At 39.6% G+C, this 19,396-nt stretch overlaps 1 protein-coding gene and 1 long non-coding RNA gene across 35 annotated transcripts in view; one reads left to right on the forward strand and one right to left on the reverse strand.

Annotated features, from left to right (window-relative positions):
* The window catches only part of DTNA (dystrobrevin alpha), a 397,895-nt gene extending 385,769 nt beyond the window's left edge, over nucleotides 1-12,126 (forward strand). For 14 of the 28 annotated variants that reach the window (XM_021930042.2, XM_021930043.2, XM_021930044.2 and 11 more), the window contains 3 exons: nucleotides 262-430; nucleotides 2,750-2,882; nucleotides 11,026-12,126. In XM_021930042.2, the coding sequence (XP_021785734.1) occupies nucleotides 262-430; nucleotides 2,750-2,882; nucleotides 11,026-11,166 (443 nt within the window). In that variant the 3' untranslated portion in view covers nucleotides 11,167-12,126. Of the gene's footprint in view, nucleotides 1-261; nucleotides 431-2,749; nucleotides 2,883-5,453; nucleotides 5,503-8,489 lie in introns of all 28 variants that reach the window. The other 14 variants (XM_021930070.2, XM_031658765.1, XM_031658767.1 and 11 more) reach the window with 2 other exon arrangements.
* Nucleotides 1-19,396, reverse strand: part of LOC103879666 — a 63,623-nt gene that overhangs the window by 4,402 nt on the left and 39,825 nt on the right. For 4 of the 7 annotated variants that reach the window (XR_001897318.3, XR_640388.4, XR_001897319.3 and 1 more), the window contains one exon: nucleotides 1,348-1,441. The exons of 2 other annotated variants lie outside the window; for them this stretch is intronic. This is a non-coding gene — a long non-coding RNA (uncharacterized LOC103879666). Of the gene's footprint in view, nucleotides 1-181; nucleotides 1,442-19,396 lie in introns of those variants that run through there. One more of the 7 variants, XR_640387.3, reaches the window with a different exon arrangement.

Here is a 19,396-nt window from a genome sequence, read left to right on the forward strand (position 1 = left end):
AAAGTTAAGTCAGTTACTAAGATGGCAAAAATTCCTCATAACATTTCTGAGATTTAAAAAATGCTGTATACCAACTGATTTTATAGTAATTCATGTCAATATCAATTCTTATTTTGAAAAAATAAAAATGTACTTGATTAAAATATGATAACTGGTTAACATTTTACACAGCACAGGTTGATTTGTTAAGCCTACTCCTTTATTTGCAGGTCATAAAAAATCTAACAAATCATTCTTTATTTCTTCAATTGTATCTGCTAGAGGTTGGGAGTGAAACAGAGAGTAATGTGGATTCTGAATTTGCACGGACTCAGTTTGAGGATCTTGTTCCCTCACCAACCTCTGAAAAGGCTTTTCTAGCGCAAATCCATGCTCGAAAACCTGGGTATATTCACGGTGGAGCTACCACAAGTACCATGCGTGGCGACATGTGAGTATCTTCCGCTTGGAGGCATTTTCTCAGTAACAAAACAATCCGTAGGAGGCAATAAGAAAGTAAAAGCATAATTGTTTAGGGGTTTTTTTTAACCTTCAAAAGGGGTGACATAGTTTTCTTTTCTGCCAGAGATACAGAATGGTGCTACATTTAAATTCGGCATTGTAATATCTCCCCTTTTACAATTTCCAGAGAGTTATCAATAACCTAAACCAACCAGTGCCTATCAAGAGCCTGCCTTGCCCAAGGCACAGTGCTAGTTCTATACAAAATAGTATTAAAAAACTGCTGCCACCCTTTTAGGACTCAGACTACTTCAGGAGATAAATCATCCTATCTTCTGAACTTATTGTATTTGCACTTAGAGGATACCATGACATTGGAGAGGTCTCTGTTCAGAATTGGTGTAAACAACATCATATAAATATTTGGAATTGAAATAAGTACATGTATAAAATCTCATTATAAAGAAATCCAGTTTGGTTGACTTGTTGAATATGTATACATCTGACCCTCTAAAGACTTAGTTGCGAAAGTTTCCACCCAGTTCTGGAGCTTGTCAGAAACCAGCAGCATCAGTGACGTCCTGTGACCACTAGACTTTCTGTGACCCTGGATCAGCTCAAAGTAGTCAGCAGAGAAAACCAAAGCTGAGAAACAAAGGCAAAGCTGGGACAGAGCTGCAGAGCCCAACTTGGGAGGGAAAGGAGGAAAACAAAAGAAGGGAAGAAAGTGGCCCGTTAGGAGACCATGGTTCATGGAGTTACGGGAAACGTGGGCAAAAGCTGGGGGAGGGAGCGTCTGAACGCTAAAAATACTACAGAAGGGTGGTGTTGCTTAATACGAAAAGTACTTCAGACTAGTGTATAAAAATAAACTGGCCATGTTAAAGACTCAGAGAAGAAACTAACCTGAGGCCTTTCTGGTGTCTGGCTCCCAATCCCAGCAGTGAATAAACGATCAGTAATCATGGAGAATTATCAAGAGCTGTGGTCTGAGAGTCAGCTGTGAAGCAGCAGAGAATAGGATCAAAACAAAACCATTATAATGGGACTTAACATGGCAGTACGCTGCTGCTTAATAGAGTTTGCTTTCTTGTCCTTTCTTCTGTATTCTAGAATTGTTGGATTTGTTATTCAAAATAGTGAATTAGTTGTCATCTGTTTTGTCTGGTAAATGCATATCTATTTGACTTTTTATTATTAAGCATTTATATGGCAGTTAGCTAGAATTTCCTTGTCCCAATTCTAAAGGCCAAGGCTGTTGGGGCCACCCTAATCTGCTAGCCCTGGTACGCTGAGTGGCAGTACCAGCTACCAACATGTGACTCAGGAGTTAGGGAAGGAAAGTTAACAGAGGCCTAGGCAGACCCATTTAGGCTGGCCCCAAACCTCCAAAAATAACCAGAACAAGTTGTACAGCTATAAATAAACATGAACAACGACGTTCAAGTTCCAGCCTAGAAACTTCTTCTTGACCACTTATTTCATTTTAGGGAATAATTTAATATCTCTATTGTCTAAACATGTCCTTGTGTCTTACCCTGAGAATCTTTTAGTCCTCTGATTTAGGTAGCAAGCTTATGTCCAGCCCCATGAAGAGCTTTGCATAGTCTAGGATGAATAGATAGAGACAGAGTCCCACATCAGGGAATGAAGTCATTTTTAACTATTTATTTCAGAGTGGAATTGGATAATTAAAATGCTTTTTTTTTTTCATATTTAGAGCTAAGATCAAGAGTTATGGGTTAGTAGCCCTCCTGGCATCGACTAGCTGATATTCTTAGACTTAATTCTGTAAAAATAAGGCATGAATGTGGTGTGCATTCATATGTGTATGTGCATGTGTGGGTAACACAAAAGAGATTAAATTAAAACCAAATGTCCTTAAGCATTACTTCACTAGAGGGCTCACTCTCCATACAGAAAGTGATCTTGGGTTCTATTTTGAAGAAGAATAAAAAGAGCCCTCAGATTGGGAAAACTTTGTATCCCCTCAAAAGATGTTTGCCATTTTTTAAATTATAGAACATTTAAAGGGCCAACCCATTTCAGTAAACCCTAGGAAAAAGAGAGATGACCTATGACCACAACTGCCATAAAAAAATTGTGTATGAAAATACCTTGATCATATATTGCTTCCAACCTCCAAAATGTTTCCAAGATTTTCTTTAGGTATTACTAAAGAAGACGTGAAAGTGACTTGGAGAACTAAGGAGAAATAAAGGTGCCAATAAACTACAGCTCACACACGAATCCCACTTGTAATTCTTTTAAGATTCACTCTAAAATGTCATCTGTGGTTTATTCTCAGGGTTACGGAGGATGCAGATCCCTATGTGCGGCCTGAGGATGAAAACTACGAAAATGACTCTGTCCGGCAGCTGGAGAATGAGCTCAAGATGGAGGAATACCTGAAACAGAAGCTGCAGGATGAAGCCTATCAGGTACCGGGATCCAGGCCCACCCACCCCACCTCTTCTGCCTCAACCCCTTGGTAGCTGGGTCTTTGACATGACTTGCAGAATCAGGGCCTTCTCCTTCCTTCCACCCTCCCTTTCCAAAATATGCTGATTTTACTCCTTAATCCATGTCTTCTAGACAGTACAAATATTAAATGCTGCTTTTTTTTTTTTTTTTTTTTTTTTTGAGACAGAGTTTCTCTCTGTCACCCAGGCTGGAGTGCAGTGGTGTGATCTTGGCTCACTGCAACCTCTGTCTCCCTGGTTTAAGCAATTCTCCTGCCTCAGCCTCCCCAGTTGCTGGGACTACAGGTGCACATCACTACGCCCAGCTAATTTCTGTATTTTTAGTAGAGACGAGGTTTCACCATATTGGCCAGGCTGGTCTCGAACTCCTGACCTCGTGATCCGCCCACCTCAGCCTCCCAAAGTGCTGGGATTACAAGTGTGAGCCACTGCACCCACTTCTTATAACTGTCACTCACCATGTATTCTTTTAAATTCCGCCATAGAAAGTGATAAGTGGCCTTCTTATATTGGAAAATAACATGGTAACTAACAGTCCAAACTCTTTCAGGCCCATTAAGAAAGATGCTTTTTCTCATAATTATTTTTAAATGGATGCAAAGAGCAGGGCACAAGAAAATTGAATAATCATAAACCCATCACCTCCCTTGAATTATTTGCCCTCAGCCTTCCTCATTGCCCACCTCATGCCAAGTGTAAGTAGGAGAATGGCAAACTTCATGGAGAAATGTTGGGGGAACTGCAGGCCTGTGTTCAGCAAGGTGTGGACGGACAGATTTTCAGATGTACTGGAGTATGTTAGCCACCTGAAAATTCACTGAACATGACATATACAATTGGGAATAAATGGAACCAGCGACTCATCCTAAAGGCCACGCATTTCCCCGTGGAGATCGTTCTATTGCCTTGTTTGTCTTCCTCATGTGTTCCTTTTCCCTTTAATTCACAGGCGTTTGCTTGGGGTTCTGGTATTTCAAGGATGTTTGCCTGGTTGAGACCAGCTTTTTCCTGGGCCTCATTGGTTATTTTATCCTGTCAGACTTTCTGTCGAATGGCCAGACAAGTTTTCTGCACATTCTTTTGCTTTTTGTTTCTTTGTTTTGTTTTGTTTTTGCTTTGTTTTTTCTTTTTGAGACAGGGTCTCATTCTGTTGCCCAGGCTGGAGTGCAGTTGCACGATCATAGCTTACTGCAGCCTCGAACTCCTGAGCACAAGCGGTCCTCCCACCTCAGCCTCCTGTAGCTGGGACTACAGGTGCACACCACCACACCTGGCTAATGTTTTTATTTGTTGTGGAGACAGGGTCCACCATATTGTTCAAGCTGGTATTGAACTTCTGGTCTCAAGCAATCCTCCCACCCCGGCCTCCCAAAGTGTTGGGATTACACGCATAAGCCACCATATCCAGCCTTTCTGCATATTATTAGGGCAGCAGTGCCCTCTCTTACTTTGTTATTGAAAAAAAAAGAGAGAAGCAGAAAGAATAAATTATCTCCTATTTCTCATATGTCTATAGATAAAGCCTTGAAATATTTTTCCAAGAAGATTGTAGCAGGAGAGAAACGGAAGCCCACCAATTCCATCCCAGCAATATAAAAACAAAGTTTTGCCTCTTTGGAATGTTCCATTTGCCTTTTCAGTTTAACAACCACATTTCAGAAGCAACTAAAATGTTGGTCTAGCCATACCAAAGAAAGAGGGGAAAAGAAAAACAGAAGTGACTATGTATGTAGAGCCAGGCTCCCACGCTTCAGAAACAAAGTTGTCTGATTGCAAACCCGTGGAGAGTGCAGTTTTCCTTGTGCCTTCTGTGGCTCCTCCACAGAAGGAAACCAGCCTGCAATGAAACTGCCAGGGCATCTCTGGGAACTCTGAGGGATGGCATTCCTACACATAACTCATTAGGCTCTGCTGTGTAGAAAGAAAGAAAGAAAAATGTGACTAAATAACCAGTGTTCTGGTTCATGCTATCAGAAGCGTCTATTAGGCCTCCCTCTTTGAGCTCACGTCACTTTCTCTATTTCAGTGGCAGCAGTAACTGAAATTCTAGGGTTTTTTTTTTCTTTAAGGGAGGCAGGCTTACACTATTCCATATAAAATATTAGATTTTTATTCACTTGAATGAATTAAAAATGTAACCTTCTGTGTGTAAAATGAAGGGAATTTCTACTAATGACTTAAGATTCAACTGGAGGTTTTACCATCGCTCGTAAATATTAAGCTCCCTCTCCCTCTCCTTTCTTTTCCATGCCTCATGACTTCTAAGAAAAGGACAGGGAAGAGGCTGGGAGAATGTAACAGGCCTGTGTATCTCCACTGAAAACATATGCCCTGGAGGATGTCAAAGTGGTTTTCCTTGAATGCTCTGTGAGCATATGGTTGTTGGATGGATTGGAATGCTACTCTCATTCAATAGACTCTCTCTCTTTGTGTCTTTGTGCATGGCTTCCTGCCAAATAATTCACCAGCTTGACTGCATCACAGACTTGACGTGTCACCTTTCTCGTTTGTGTCCTTTGTCACCCACAGGTCAGCTTGCAAGGTTGAATGCAATATCCTTTTATCACACTCCTCTCAAGTAAGTACCGTCTTATTTAGGAGGAAATATGGCCACTGTACACTCAATTCTGATAACTTGTAATGTAAATTCACAATCACTTCTCTTAGTCATTTCTTTCTATGTGATAAAATATCCTCCTTCTCTGCTGATATCAAAGAATCATCTCAGTCTATGGAGTGTTTCATTATAAACTAGTGGAGATTTGCCAGACATCCTTGGGAGTTGACTTCTTACTCTATTAGCTAGGAAAATTGGCACAAAACTTCTAAACCTAGAGATGTTCCAGTAATCCTCTGTGGCTATGAAACTTACCAATAAGTTTGTCACATCACCAATCCATGACAATATCAGAGTTTGTAGCCACTCTAGCACTTGAAAAGGAAAAGTCAGTACCTCTAGAGATGGGCCAGCTTACTAGTCATACTATACCTAGGGCTCAAGAGATCAAATGTGTGTGTCTCAATGAGTGAAAGAAGAACCATGCATTATTAAAAAGAACAAAACAGCCCAAACAGAGGAAAAGTTCTGCAGCCGTATGTTTTTGGAATACCTGATTCAAATCCATTGTGGAATTCAGCAGTATATAAATTAATTTAAAATATGATTTTCACGGCATGTGAAACCACTCCAAAGCCCTACCTAAATATGTGGAGAATCCTCAGTAATTTTTTAATGCAGAGAGATTAGCACTGGACTGGCAGAATCACTTGACTGTAGTGGTCTGAACCTTAGGCGCCAGACTCTAATAGACCCATTTCAAATATGGATTTCACCAAATCCTAGCAGCAAAACTTTGGGCAAATTATTAAACCTGTATTAGCCTCAGTTTCCTCTATACAACATATTGCATAATAGCCTCACAGAAGAGGCTGGTATTATGTATCACCACAGAAGAGGCCCATATTAAAAACCACATCCTACTCACTGGGATATAGTTTTTAAAGAGCTTGGCATAGTGCAAGGCACATGATCATTTATTATGAACATTCACATGTATGCCTGCCCCTATGTTCAGTGCTTTATAGCACTTCAACACCTGGCAGCTGCCATAGTGTTTACCTAAGTGTACGGGAAACACTGAGACCCAGAACTGGCTTTCTCTCTCTTCTACTTTTATAAACAAGGCTAGGACGCAGCTACATGTGATGACTTGGCACACTGTGGGCCACACTGTTCCATAAGTCTAGATTTTTTTCTCTAGCTCCAGTTAATAGCCATTTAGATACTCCCGTGATAGTTCAAAGCAAATATACCTCTCAAAGGATTCTGACTGCACTGGCCCAAACATTTGAGCTTTCCCAACCATGGAATCCCATAAGTCTATGGTGCAGTGGACAGTAATGCTATCAATGCTGGTTGCTATTAATAATTTGAAAAAGGAACAAATATCTGTTAAATGACATACTAATTAAGAAAGAATATATGCTAGTGCAAATGCTACTGACATCCTGTCTCAGTCCTCAGGTTAAAATTAAGCAAGTGAAAATCACGGAGTAATTGCTATGATCATATTATATACTTTATGAGCGGTGAGGAAGGAGCTCGTTGACCACTCTCTATTCTGCCTCTCTTGGATTTGAGAGTGCCACGCCACATGCTCTCTTGACTAGAACGAAAAAATTCCCAGGAGCTGTTTCTGAAAATATTCACTCCAGTTATAACAAACTTAGTCCCAAGGGGCAGGCCTTTTCCTTTAATAGCATTTTCTTTCTCTTAGCTTCAGCAATTTGATCATTGTTGTTCTGCACATTATTTAAACATCAGTAGCTAGTTCTTAGAAAAATATTTTTGAAAGTCTAATAAAATGTGCTTGCCTTAAACTCAGATAGAAAGTAGCATTTGGTACCTAAAAGCCAAAAATGTCAGTACGCTAGAAGTTCCTAGGCCATTTTTTAAATCTTCTGTTGCAAATTTAGCAGTGAAAAATTAGACAGTTGTAGTCTTTGCCATTTACTGCATCCTGTAGTCCACCTAGCTGGAATTCCACAGAACTCTGACGAAGAACCAGCCTGTCATTCAATCAGCCACACAGGCAAATTCATTTAAAACCTGATAGAATGTTATAAAAACTAGTGGCTTTTCATTTTTGCAGCTGGCTCTATCCTATTGTACTCTTTCTTAATGTAACCAAGAAGTACAGGTACATTTTAGACTTGTTTATTTTATTAAAATATTTCTGTTTAGACTTCCTGACTATACTGCAAGACCAGAAATTATCCCAAAGTATATGTGTCTCTTATCCAAGGGTCTGAAGCCAGTTCATCAGCTTGACATTAGCCATCCGCGAAGGCAGAGGGAGCCTTGCATGGGGAAGGGGCAGAAGGTGGATGCCAGAGACATAGAAGATGCAACATCTGCTCAAAAAGAGCTTTAGACCTATTTGAAAATAAGCACGCACTTATCAACATACAATACTAAAAAGAGTGAATAGTTTAAAACCTGGCTTATTGGTTTTCAACTAGCCAGTTCTGAAGAAACAGGATACATAATGGCACTCAGCTTAGCATCCTCCAAGACTCAATTTTGGCCCACTTAGGTATTGAATTTGTCCCTGTTACATCCTCTGGCCACATGGTACACCACTCTCCTTGGCCACTCACATCCTAATGGAAAATAGAGGATTGGACCATCCACAGTAGATTTTTTAAAAACCAACGTGGCATCCTAATGATGGGTCACTGGTTTTATCTCTTTGTCCAAAGGACAGCACAAATATTTCTGTTTGTGTTGCTTTTCCCCTCCAGACGCCTCCGGTACCCACTAAGAAAGAGATCCACATAGAGGACTTCCTGTCCTCTCTTCCAGAAGATGCAATAGCACACAGTGTCCTAGGACATTAATTCCTGATTGTCATAGGAAAGGAGTGTGTGTGTGCATGTGTGTGTGTGTGTGCACGCATGTGTGCTTTCTTCTGTATTGGGGAAAGGGGGGGATCCTAAGCTTCATAACCCTAATTTAGAAACAGTTTGCATCTTTAAAAAAAATTACACATTCCTTATTCCCAGGCAAGCTATAGTCAGACAGATGATGAAAGTAACATGAAAACTGGTGATGATGGAGAGCCCTGTGGCCACACAGAGGAGGAAGACAGCAGCCTGGCAGCAGCCTCACCGAAGAGAGGAGCCACCACACCCAGCAGCTCCCGACAAACCCCCCACCCCTAAAGATGTGTTCTGATGACTATAGTGCAGCTAACTTTTTGTTCTAAGATTTTTAGTGCATAGGTGTGTGTTTCGAGAAGGAAAAAAAAAAAGACTTTTGTTCAAAGTTAACTTATCAGCTACATCCTCTGTAACATGGTTCATCTCTGGTTAAAAAGCAAACAAACACAGGCTGAAAACCCATGCTGCTGTTATACACAATGGCAGTATTAACAAGCATTTTAAACCTTTGCACATGATATTGAACCTGTTCAGTTTACAATGACAATATTAATACTGTTTATAGCTAGACGTTTGATTTCTGAATTGTTTGGATTTTAGCAAAACAGTTTATTATACACTGTACATTTTTTTTCACAGCAATTGGAAAAAAACAACCACTTGCAATCATTCACTAACCCTGAAGAATTTGGTTCCTGAGTGTACAAACTCAGAGCCTGGAAGCCAAGAAGGGTCCTTGGCCTGCACGGTCTGTAGTTGACTCCAAGTCTCTGTGAGCAGTGACTTGAACCAAACACACCAGGAATAATCTATTCTTTGGGGCCTCTTTCCAACTTGGGGTTGTTTTCTTTCAAGATACTCTAACAAATCAGCCATAGAATTTAGTGTAAATATTTTTTTCCAAATAGATACCATATTCAAAAAAGGCAACATTCAAATTATATAGAATCTAGTTTTTAAAAATCAGCACAGATCTTCTTAAAAACTGTGAACTATGTTTTGAAATACTCGTTACTAAAGCTGTTTATAAACCACAGGTGCCATAAGATCCCCCAAACGGACTAAAGTTATCTCTGCTCTTCCATGGTCTTGTTCCTCTCGTTTTGGCTTTAGGAAGCATGTCTTTAACAGCACTGCTCGTTCACAAGTTCCCCTATCAAGTTGTTTGGAGGCCTTCAGCTTTAAATGTACAGGCTTAAAGTGCGCTTGCAAACGTTCGCTCTCCTTTTCTTTCTGAATGTTGATTGCCTTAGCTGGCCACCTGGTGTTCTGCATGTAGCCTTCTGTGGTCATGTGAAAGGAGACAGGCTCTTCTAAGTTGAGTTGGGATTTTGCACTCAGTGAAAAGCTGAAGTGCAACAGAACTATCAAAGACAAGAGTATAAAAGACTGGGATAGTCTTTTCTAAGGACCCTCTTTAGAGGGCCCTAAAGACCTCCTTTGGGAATTCTGGGGAAAATGAAAAAGTAATCTTCTAATTGCTTCAAGATTTGATTTTTTTAAAAAGCCTGCGACATATTCCACACATTAGGCTTGAATTAGCAGTTTCTCTGGAATTCCTGTCTCTCCTTTAAAAGAAAGGAGAGAACATTTTAGAATAATTCTCAAAGTGTGTCCCCCGGACCAGCAGCATCTGCAACACTTAGGAAGGTCTCCGAAATACTAATTCTAAAGTCCACCTCAGGCCTACTGAATCAGAAGCTCTGGGGGTGGGTCCAGAAATCTGTTTTAATCAACCCTCTAGGTGATTCTGATGCTCGCTAAAGGTTGAGAACTACTGCTTTAGAATGAAGTTCGTATAATAAAGTCTCTGAAAAGGCCTTATTCAGAATAAGCAGGAAAGGTTCTGTGATTCACTTTTGCTTCTGGGACTGGCAAAAGCCTTCTCCAAACCCACATAAAAAGTTCGTAGTTGGTGGATGCCCAGCCGAGTCCTGACACCTTCGTGCCCCCTCTGCAGAGGGCGGCTGTACGATGTTCACATGTCTGCGTTTGGTCAGACATCATCTCCTTGGCTGCCCTTTGAAACCAAATCACTTGCCTTGGGGATAAAGCACTCGATTGGCATTAGTGAGAGGCCCATCCTGTCCCTTGACGTACTTAATCATACATCTCTCCAGAGAACCCGCCTGAAAAATGTCCCTGAGCACAGGCTGACACCAAAGTGGCACAACTGCACAGTTCTCAGATTTCTTTGCACAGATTGATTTTTATTGCGGGTTTTGTTGGGGTGTCTTAATGTTCATCTCTTTTCCACTGCCCATCCTCTGTGAACCCATACCTCTCTAGATGGAGCAGGTGGCCACTGGTGCCTCATACTCAGTACTGAAAACCACTACATCCCAGCTACCTATAATGCTGTCAGCTCGAAATCATAGCCAGGTAGTTCTTGAACTCAGAACTTATATCCTGCACGTGGCACTCCACCACTGACTGGACCGAGCTGGCATATGTTGTTTCTTTGTGTTTCTACATCAAAATGTTCGTCTAAGATTTGAACTGTTCTGCTGATAACCTTCCCCGTTGTCATAGCTATTTCATTGCCAACCAACTCCATCACATGGTTGTTGATACCATCATATAAAGCCATTGCAAGGACTCTGGAAACTGCCGCCAATGACCAATTTCTGACTAACCAGCCACCTTTTCTTTCTCTTAGCTCCACGTCAGCACTGAGACCAGACTCAAGCACCCCTGTCCTGTAACCGAGACAAAATGGCGTGTGTTATTTTGGGGTTTTGTGGTTTTTGGTGGGTTTCTTTCCTTGGCTCTCCAGATTTACTTTTGGGGCCTGTTCTAAGTGCAAACCCAGCAGGTTTCACTTGTCGTGTCCATTAGATACAACTACATCTTGTGGGGGTTGTTTCTTTCTTGTTCCACAATGAATTGCACATCCATCTCCATCAGAGCTGGTAGCCTATTAATAAGCACTGGTCTAACACAGCCAACCCTCCCCCACAGCGCCATGTTAATGGAGGAGGGGAGGAAGGTGAAATCTACTGCATGGGATTCAGGAAACAGTTGTGGTTGGTCAGGACGGAAGTCGGGGTAAGTTTGGTTGGTCAGAGGGAGTTGTGCTGGAGATTGTGAAAAATGGATTCTCGAATGATCTACTATAAGGCAGGGAAGGTTCATTTGTAAGTAGTAATGTGAACTGAATTGCATTAAGAGTGTGTGGCCTTTGTTGTGATATACTATGTATTTTCTTATATGCATGAGCCAAACTGTTGCATCATAATTTAGCACTGATGTCTGCTTTTATTTTGATCATCTTTGTCCACCCTTATTAGTTCTTGGCTGTTAACGATAGATAGATCTTGTAAATCCAGCAACCTTTGGTTGCTGCATTCACCTTGGTTCGATTCCACACCAGGAGCCACAAGTGAGAACTCCACTGTCCTTAGAAGAAAGGGCATTTTTACTTTTGAACCAAAAAGAGAAAAAAAAAAATCAGAAGTGTTACATCTTGAGGCGAATTAACTGTAAGACATTTTTAATTATGACTACTGCAATTTGACACCATTTGAAATAATTCAGAGACACTAAAGATTTCACAATATTCATTGGTATTGTAAAAAAAAAAAAACTACTATTGTATGGATTTTTGTATTGCTGTTAAGTATTGTTTTGTGTGTATGTGTGTGTGTGTTGGAACCTCCTGGGGACATGTTATATTTTGAAGTGATTAAACTATTTAATTGTGTGTCTATATTTTGGAGTGGAATTATTTCTTCATTAAAAAATGTTTTTAAAAACACTATATCTTGGGTGTTTTATTCCTTTGTTTCAATGAATCTTTCCTAAAGCAACCTGGAGTCAGTCTGTTGAAAGAAGGAAGGCAGGTAAGTACTTGCAGTTTAAAGCAGGACCCATTGATGGAATATTGAGCCACTGAGGCAAAATAGCTCACCTTCTCTTGCCTTGGGGGACACATGGTTTGTAACCATTCTACTGTTTTATTAGCATCTGCGAGTATCTGATAGAAATACTATTCTGCTGTTTATGGAAATCCTTATTATAATTGATATGGAAGTGAGTTTGAAATTCTAACAGCTAACATATTTCATGTTTGTATCACACACTGTTCTTAACACTTTATGTGACTTCACTCAATTCTTTGAATCCTCTGCATCTAGCCATGTATTCTGCAAATATTAAGTGCTCAATGGTTTTTTTGTTGAATTACTGAATAAATGAATTTGTGGTGTTTGGTTTGTTTTTTTCTAAAGCTAGTGATAAAGGAGGATCAGCAGGCCTAGGAGATCAATGTGGTGACAGCAACAGCAATCAAATTAAGAGATCCAAGGAGAGCGTCAAGAGTCCACATGTTAAGTGTTCTTATCTCAGAAACAAACCACAAAGGGACACAAAGAAACTTTTGGAGGTGATGGCTATGTCTATTACCTTGATTGTGGTGATGGTTTCCCAGGTATATGTATGTCCAGACTCATCCAATTTTATATATTAAATAGGTACAGATTATTGTATATCAATTATACCTCAATAAAACTTTAAAACAAACACATACAGACATAAATCTTGCATGCACAGATGGAAGAAATAGAGTCCACAGTGATAATCACTCCTTCCATTCACATCTCTCCCTCAGAACCTCTGTGAGTCCCATGCAATGGAAGGTTGGGTGTTTCACTTGCTCAAAGATCTGTTTTCTTTACAGGACCTGTGAGTCTGGCTCTACACTTCAAGAATAGCATTTTTGGGAAATCTGACTCTGTGGTGCTGAAAGTCTGTGCTCACAGGGTTGGATTGATTTGAAGTCCGTGGAAACAGCTGTCAACACTCTAGAGGCACTAGAAAGAGAAATTAAGAAGTTCTCCATCCTTTGGGAGGCCGAGACAGGTGGATCACAAGGTCAGGAGATCGAGACCATCCTGGCTAACACGGTGAAACCCCATCTCTACTAAAAAATACAAAAAACTAGCCGGGCGAAGTGGTGGGCACCTGTAGTCCCAGCTACTCGGGAGGCTGAGGCAGGAGAATGGTGTAAACCTGGGAGGCGGAGCTTGCAGTGAGCTGAGATCCAGCCACTGCACTCCAGCCTGGGCAACAGAGCGAGACTCCATCTCAAAAAAAAAAAAAAGTTCTCCATCAATTACAAAGGCAAATACTGACCTGAGATAATCACAAGAGGGAACTCACACAGTCCACTCACTTCCCTTTGAAGGTGAGAGCCAAGGGCATGTCCAGCAGCTCCTGTCCACACCTCTTTGGGCTGTATTTCAATGACTCACCACTTCATCTCTTAGGCGCCACATTTAGCTCTGCCCTACCTCAGCATTTCCCAAATTTATTGAATTATGAAAGCCTCCTGAGAAGTTGATTAATTCTGATTTGGCAGATATAGAGTAGGGTCAGGTAATCTGGACAGTATTTTTAATAAGCGCTTCAGGTGATATGGTCTGACCAGTTTTAACAAATGTTATTTCTTTGCTGCTCAAAATACAGTCCAGTGACCAACAGAACTAGCATCACCTGGACTTTGAGGATTCCTGTATATAGAACATAAAGATACCCTTCCCAGATGTTGCCATCATCTAATCATGTGGTTGATCTTTCCGGTGACCAGTCCCCATTCTGAAGCTATCTAGGAGCCTACAAAGATTCACCTCATTAGCATAAAAGATATACTCTTGTCACTCAGGTAATTCCAAGGGCTTTTGAAGCTCTGTGCCAGGAGCCAGCTACAAAGACCAGAGAGACCACATACATTCTCCATTATATTACACAATAATACTTGCTTTTATATTTGCCCATGTAGTTACCTTTACTGTAGATCTTTATTTCTTCATACAGCTGCAAGTTACCATTTAGTGTCCTTTCATTTCAACTTGAGGATACCTTGTAGCATTTCTTTCAGGGCAGGTCTACTTTCAGTGAACTCCCCCAGCTTTTGTTTGTTTGGGAATATCTTAATTTCTCCCTCACTTTTGAAGGACAATTTTGCCAGATATAGAATTCTTGGTTGATAGATTTTTTCTTTCAGCAATTTAAATATGTCCACTGTTTTCTGGCTTCCATAGTTCCTGATAAATAGCCAACTGTTCATCTCACTAACATTCCCTTGTACATGATAGTTGCTACTTTCTTGTTGCTTTCAAGATTGTCTGTCTTTGACATTCAACAGTTTGATTACAATGTGTCTTGATGTGGACCTCACTGAATTTATTCTACCTAGAGTTAATTGTGCCTGTTGAATTAGTATAGAAATAAATTTCACAGATAATTTTTCAGGGAGATTGGTTAGGACATCACCGCAATAATCCAAACAAAAAGAAATAATGATAGTTTAGACTAAGGGTAGAGTAAAAATAGTTATATTCTAAATATGTTTTGAGGGTCAAACCAACAGATTTTGTGGTCAGATTGGATGTCTGTGAGAGAAAGAGAAGAAATAAGGATGATAAAGTAGTTTGAGAGCCCAAATAACTGGGAGAATTAAGTTAAACTACTAAGGCCAAGAACACTGGAAAGAACAGAATTTGGGTGGGTATAATTTCAGGAGCTAATTTCTGGACATAATACCTTCGAGATGCCTATTAAACATTCAAGTGAAAAGAGGGAGAAGTACTGGAAATACAGGCTTGAAATTCAGGAGGAAAGTCTGAACTGGTGCTACAAATCTTGACATCATCACTACGGAGATAATAAAAGAGACTGAAACGGAATGGTCAGAAATGTAGGAATAAAATCAGGAGCTGTGGTGGTGATCAACTGTGTTGATGCAGCGGATAAGTCAAGTAAGATAAGAACAGGGAATTAACCTGTCACATGAGTATTGACTTGAATTGATTTAATCATGTTCAAAGAATCTCTTTGCTATTTTAAAGCTTGAAGAACTCCTATGTTCTTAATGAAATCTTCAGGAACACTGAGTGAAAAGTCATGTTTGCTTTTCCTCTAAAAGCCTCAAGGGAGTTGAGTACTATAATAAATCCACAGAGTCGATTCTGATTTCCATCTCCACACACCCTCGCAAGCCTGCTCCTTTTCCTAGTTTCCATTTGGTGAGATCAATCCACAAAGACAGTGTTGACAATCTACATATTGTTGATAGGCTTCTAACAACCAAGTTGATATAGAAAATATTTCCCTATTGACTCTCTAAATAGCTTTTTAGTGAAAAGGATATATGTAATCATTATTTTTGGAAGAGGAGCCTTTCTTTTATGACTTCTGCAATTTCATCTGCCTCCATTATTTTCAGAGGAAGAAAGGCTAAGTTATAAAACCCTCCCCTCCTCTTTAATGTGTAAAAATAAACTTTAAAAAATGACTCTGCCACTTTATGGCAATATGTGTTTGTTTAATCTTACCTATTGGTTACTTTCAGAGATAAATTAAGTGAAAAGGTACATACAAAGCACCTAGCAAGGTTCCAGAACATGATGGAAGATCAGCAACTTCATTTCCTTTCCCTTTTTCCCTTCTGAAGCTTGTGACCCTTATTTATAAAATGAAGGTGATAGTTTTTTGTTTTCAGAAAATTCACACAAAAGTAAATTACCTCAAAGATAAATATGAAAAAATATATTCAGCCTATTTAGGAATAAAATGACTGGAATTTAAAACTGTGTTATACCTGTTTAAAAACCTATTAAATGAGCAAAGTCAGTCAATGCTAGGGAAAGTGGAATATCTGCTACTAAAAATATGCACCTGTGAAAGATTGTGTATGGTGGGGTAGTCAGGCAGAGGGGTTGGGCAATGAAAGAGGTAGAAGAGAGATTCAAAAACGTTCATGCTTTACAACTCAATAGCACCACATCATGGACTTTCAAAGACATTAAACTTGTTAGACACAAACATAAATACTTAAAAATCTGACAGCAGAAAATAGTTAACTGAATCATGGTATATCTAAACAATGCAATATTTTGCAGCAAATAAATATGTATGCATAGACATTAAAATGGTTATGAACTGGTGAGAATGTATAATGATGGAACCACTTTGGAAAATAGTCTGACGATTCCGAAAAATGTTAAGCATAGAGTTACCATATGACCCAACAATTCTACTCCTATGAAAATGAAAACATGTATACACAGAAATATGTACATAAATATTTATACCAGCATTTATTCATAATAGCGAAAAGAGTGAAAACAATTCAAATGTCCATCAACTGATGAATGGATAAACAGAATTTGGTATAAACATGCAATGAAATAATTATTTGACGATAAAAAGGAATGAAATGGGCAGGGTGCAGTAGCTCATACCTGTAATCCCAGCACTTTGAGAGGCAAAGGCAGGCAGATCACTTGAGGTCAGGAGTTTGAGACCAGCCTGGCCAACATGGCAAAACCCCATCTCTACAAAAATACAAAAAATTAGCCGGGTGTGGTGGCACACATCTGTAATCCCAGCTACTTAAGAAGATGAAACAGGAGAATCATTTAAACCCAGGAGGCAGAAATTGCAGTAAGCCGAGGTCACACCACTGCACTCCAGCCTGGGTGACAGAGTGAGACTCCATATTTAAAAAAAAAAGGAATGACATACTGATACATGAAACAACATGGATGAGCCTTTAAAAGACTATGCTAGGTAAAATAAATCAGTCAAAACAGACCACATATTGTATCATTCCATTTACATGAAGTGTCCAGAACATGCATATTCATATCCACAGAGGCAAGTAGATTAGTGCCTGCTTAGTGTTGTGGAGAAAGGAAGAATGACTGCTGGTGAATATGGGGTTTCTTTCTGGGGGAGGATGAAAATATTTTTAAATTGATTATGTTAATGGTTGCACAACTGTGCATATGCTAAAAAAATCACTAATTTGTACACTTTAAATAGATGAATTGTATGATGTGTGAATTGAATCTTGATAAAGCTGCTCTATAAATGACTGAAGAACTTAATAACAGGATCAAACACTTGTGTCTGCTATGAACAACCATTAAAGTGGGATTTGAAAAAATTATATGAAACATTCAACTAGGTAGAAATATGCACAGAAAAAAGAGTAGGAGCTTCTGGATAATATATTTAAAAGGCACACATTTGGAGAAAATGGAAGAGGAGATAACATTTTGGAAACTGGAAAGCAAATGAGCTCATGGTCACTAACCTAGCAAATCAGAGCAGGCCGACTCCTGTGCTGAGAACCCACCAGAATCCTCAAGTCTCAGGAATTGGCACCAGGTACCTCTGAAAATGGGACGCACAACAGAGTTTGTTGAAAGCTCCTGAGGAAACAAATCCTAGATCCTCTTCTCTTCTTCACCCCACTGGGTGACTGTCCTTCTCCCACTCTGGTGAAAACAGGAGGTTCATACTACAGAGAGGGCAAGATAGAGGGGTGTGGTCTATTCTAGAGGATACCAGGCCTAACTGAAGGGTGAGTATCATACAAACACATGGGAATTTTGTAATCCTATACATTGTAAATTCTGAGACCCTCCAGCCACCTTTCTCAACACACAGAACACTGGCAGTCAGGCCTTTACCTTCAGATCAGAGATGAAAGAGCCTTCTTTGGGCATCTGACCAATCCAAAAGAAAAGCCCTAGACATACTGACATGGGCCCAAGCAGAGCACCCCAAAGCAAAGCTCGTGTTCAATCAGCTCCACTCATATGCTAAGACTACAAATCAGCTATTTAGACCCCCACTCTTAAACAGGAGCAGACAATCAAGTATAACCAGATATTTGAGTAGATCCTTTCACATAAATGTTAGAGACCAACACAAAGAGACAAAAAAAAAAAAGAAAAGAAAGAAAAAACCCTAGAAGAAAAGTGGTCCATGGTGCAGAAATTAAATAAGATAATCTCAGCTGTTACAAAATCAAACCCACATACAACAATGGCTTACACCCCAAAATGGGAGTTCCTGATTAGTAGGCAGCTCTCCTCCAAGTATTGATTTAGGGATCCAAGTTCCTTTCACTTTTTGAAAATTTGCAATTGCATTTCTTAGCAGATTCCCAAAATTGTATGATGGTCATGCTGAGAAAAACCTGCATTAACCCTTATTTACATTTAGAAAATAACTAAAAAAGAAAAACTAGGTAATTATTCATCCCCAAATTGTTCAAGAAAACTAATAAGGCCCAGTGCAATGGCTCACGTCTGTAATCTCAACACTTTGGGAGGCCAAGGTGGGCAGATCACCTGAGGCCAGGAATTCCAGACTAGCCTGGGCAACATGGCGAAACCCTGTCTCTACTAAAAATACAAAAAATTAGCCTGGCATGGTGGCAGGCACCTATAATCCCAGCTACTTGGGAGGCTGAAGCAGGAGAATCACTTGAACCTGGGAGGCGGAGGTTAAAGTGAGCCAAGATCACCATTGCAATCCAGCCTGGGCAACAAGAGTGAAACTCCATCTCAAAAAAAAAAGACTAATCATAGTAAGCCATATATCTCAGCTTTGAATCTCATCTCCAAATAGCATATGCAATATAATAATGTAAGCACAGCATGTTAATCAACCAAAAGCTCTCTGGAGAAGATGGGAGATGATACACATACATGGTAGAGGGGCAAAGCTAACTTCTCTGCCATTTTCCATAATGGGAAGTCCATAGACAATGCCTAAAACTTATAAAACAAGAAGAAACACAAATATGTGATTTAGAGATGAGGTAAATACAAGAAGAAAAAGCTTTAAAAAGAAGTGGAATTAGTTGTTTCTGAGAAAGGAAATTTGGGGAGAATGAAAACATTTTATGCCATGTGAATACAATTTTGATTTATAAATAGAAAAAAATGGTGGAAAATATTTTAAGGTACTAACAGTGATTGTCCCTGGGTAAAGGACTTTGGATAAATTTTTAAAACATTCTTTCTTCATCTATATTTTCTGCATATTCTAAAGTAAACAGGAACTATTTTTACAACTGAAGTATTAAAGTGTAAAAGTAACATGTTTGTCTCAAAAATTGTAAGAGTTAAATGTGAAATGTTTTTAAACAAACTGGTATTTTTAAATTTTAGCTATTTGAATTAAATAAAAAGGAGATGAGTTTTTTTTTGAGGTGAAATTGCTATTCCATA

This window comes from Papio anubis, chromosome 19 (genome assembly GCF_008728515.1).
Source record: "Papio anubis isolate 15944 chromosome 19, Panubis1.0, whole genome shotgun sequence".
Classification (NCBI taxonomy): domain Eukaryota; kingdom Metazoa; phylum Chordata; class Mammalia; order Primates; family Cercopithecidae; genus Papio; species Papio anubis.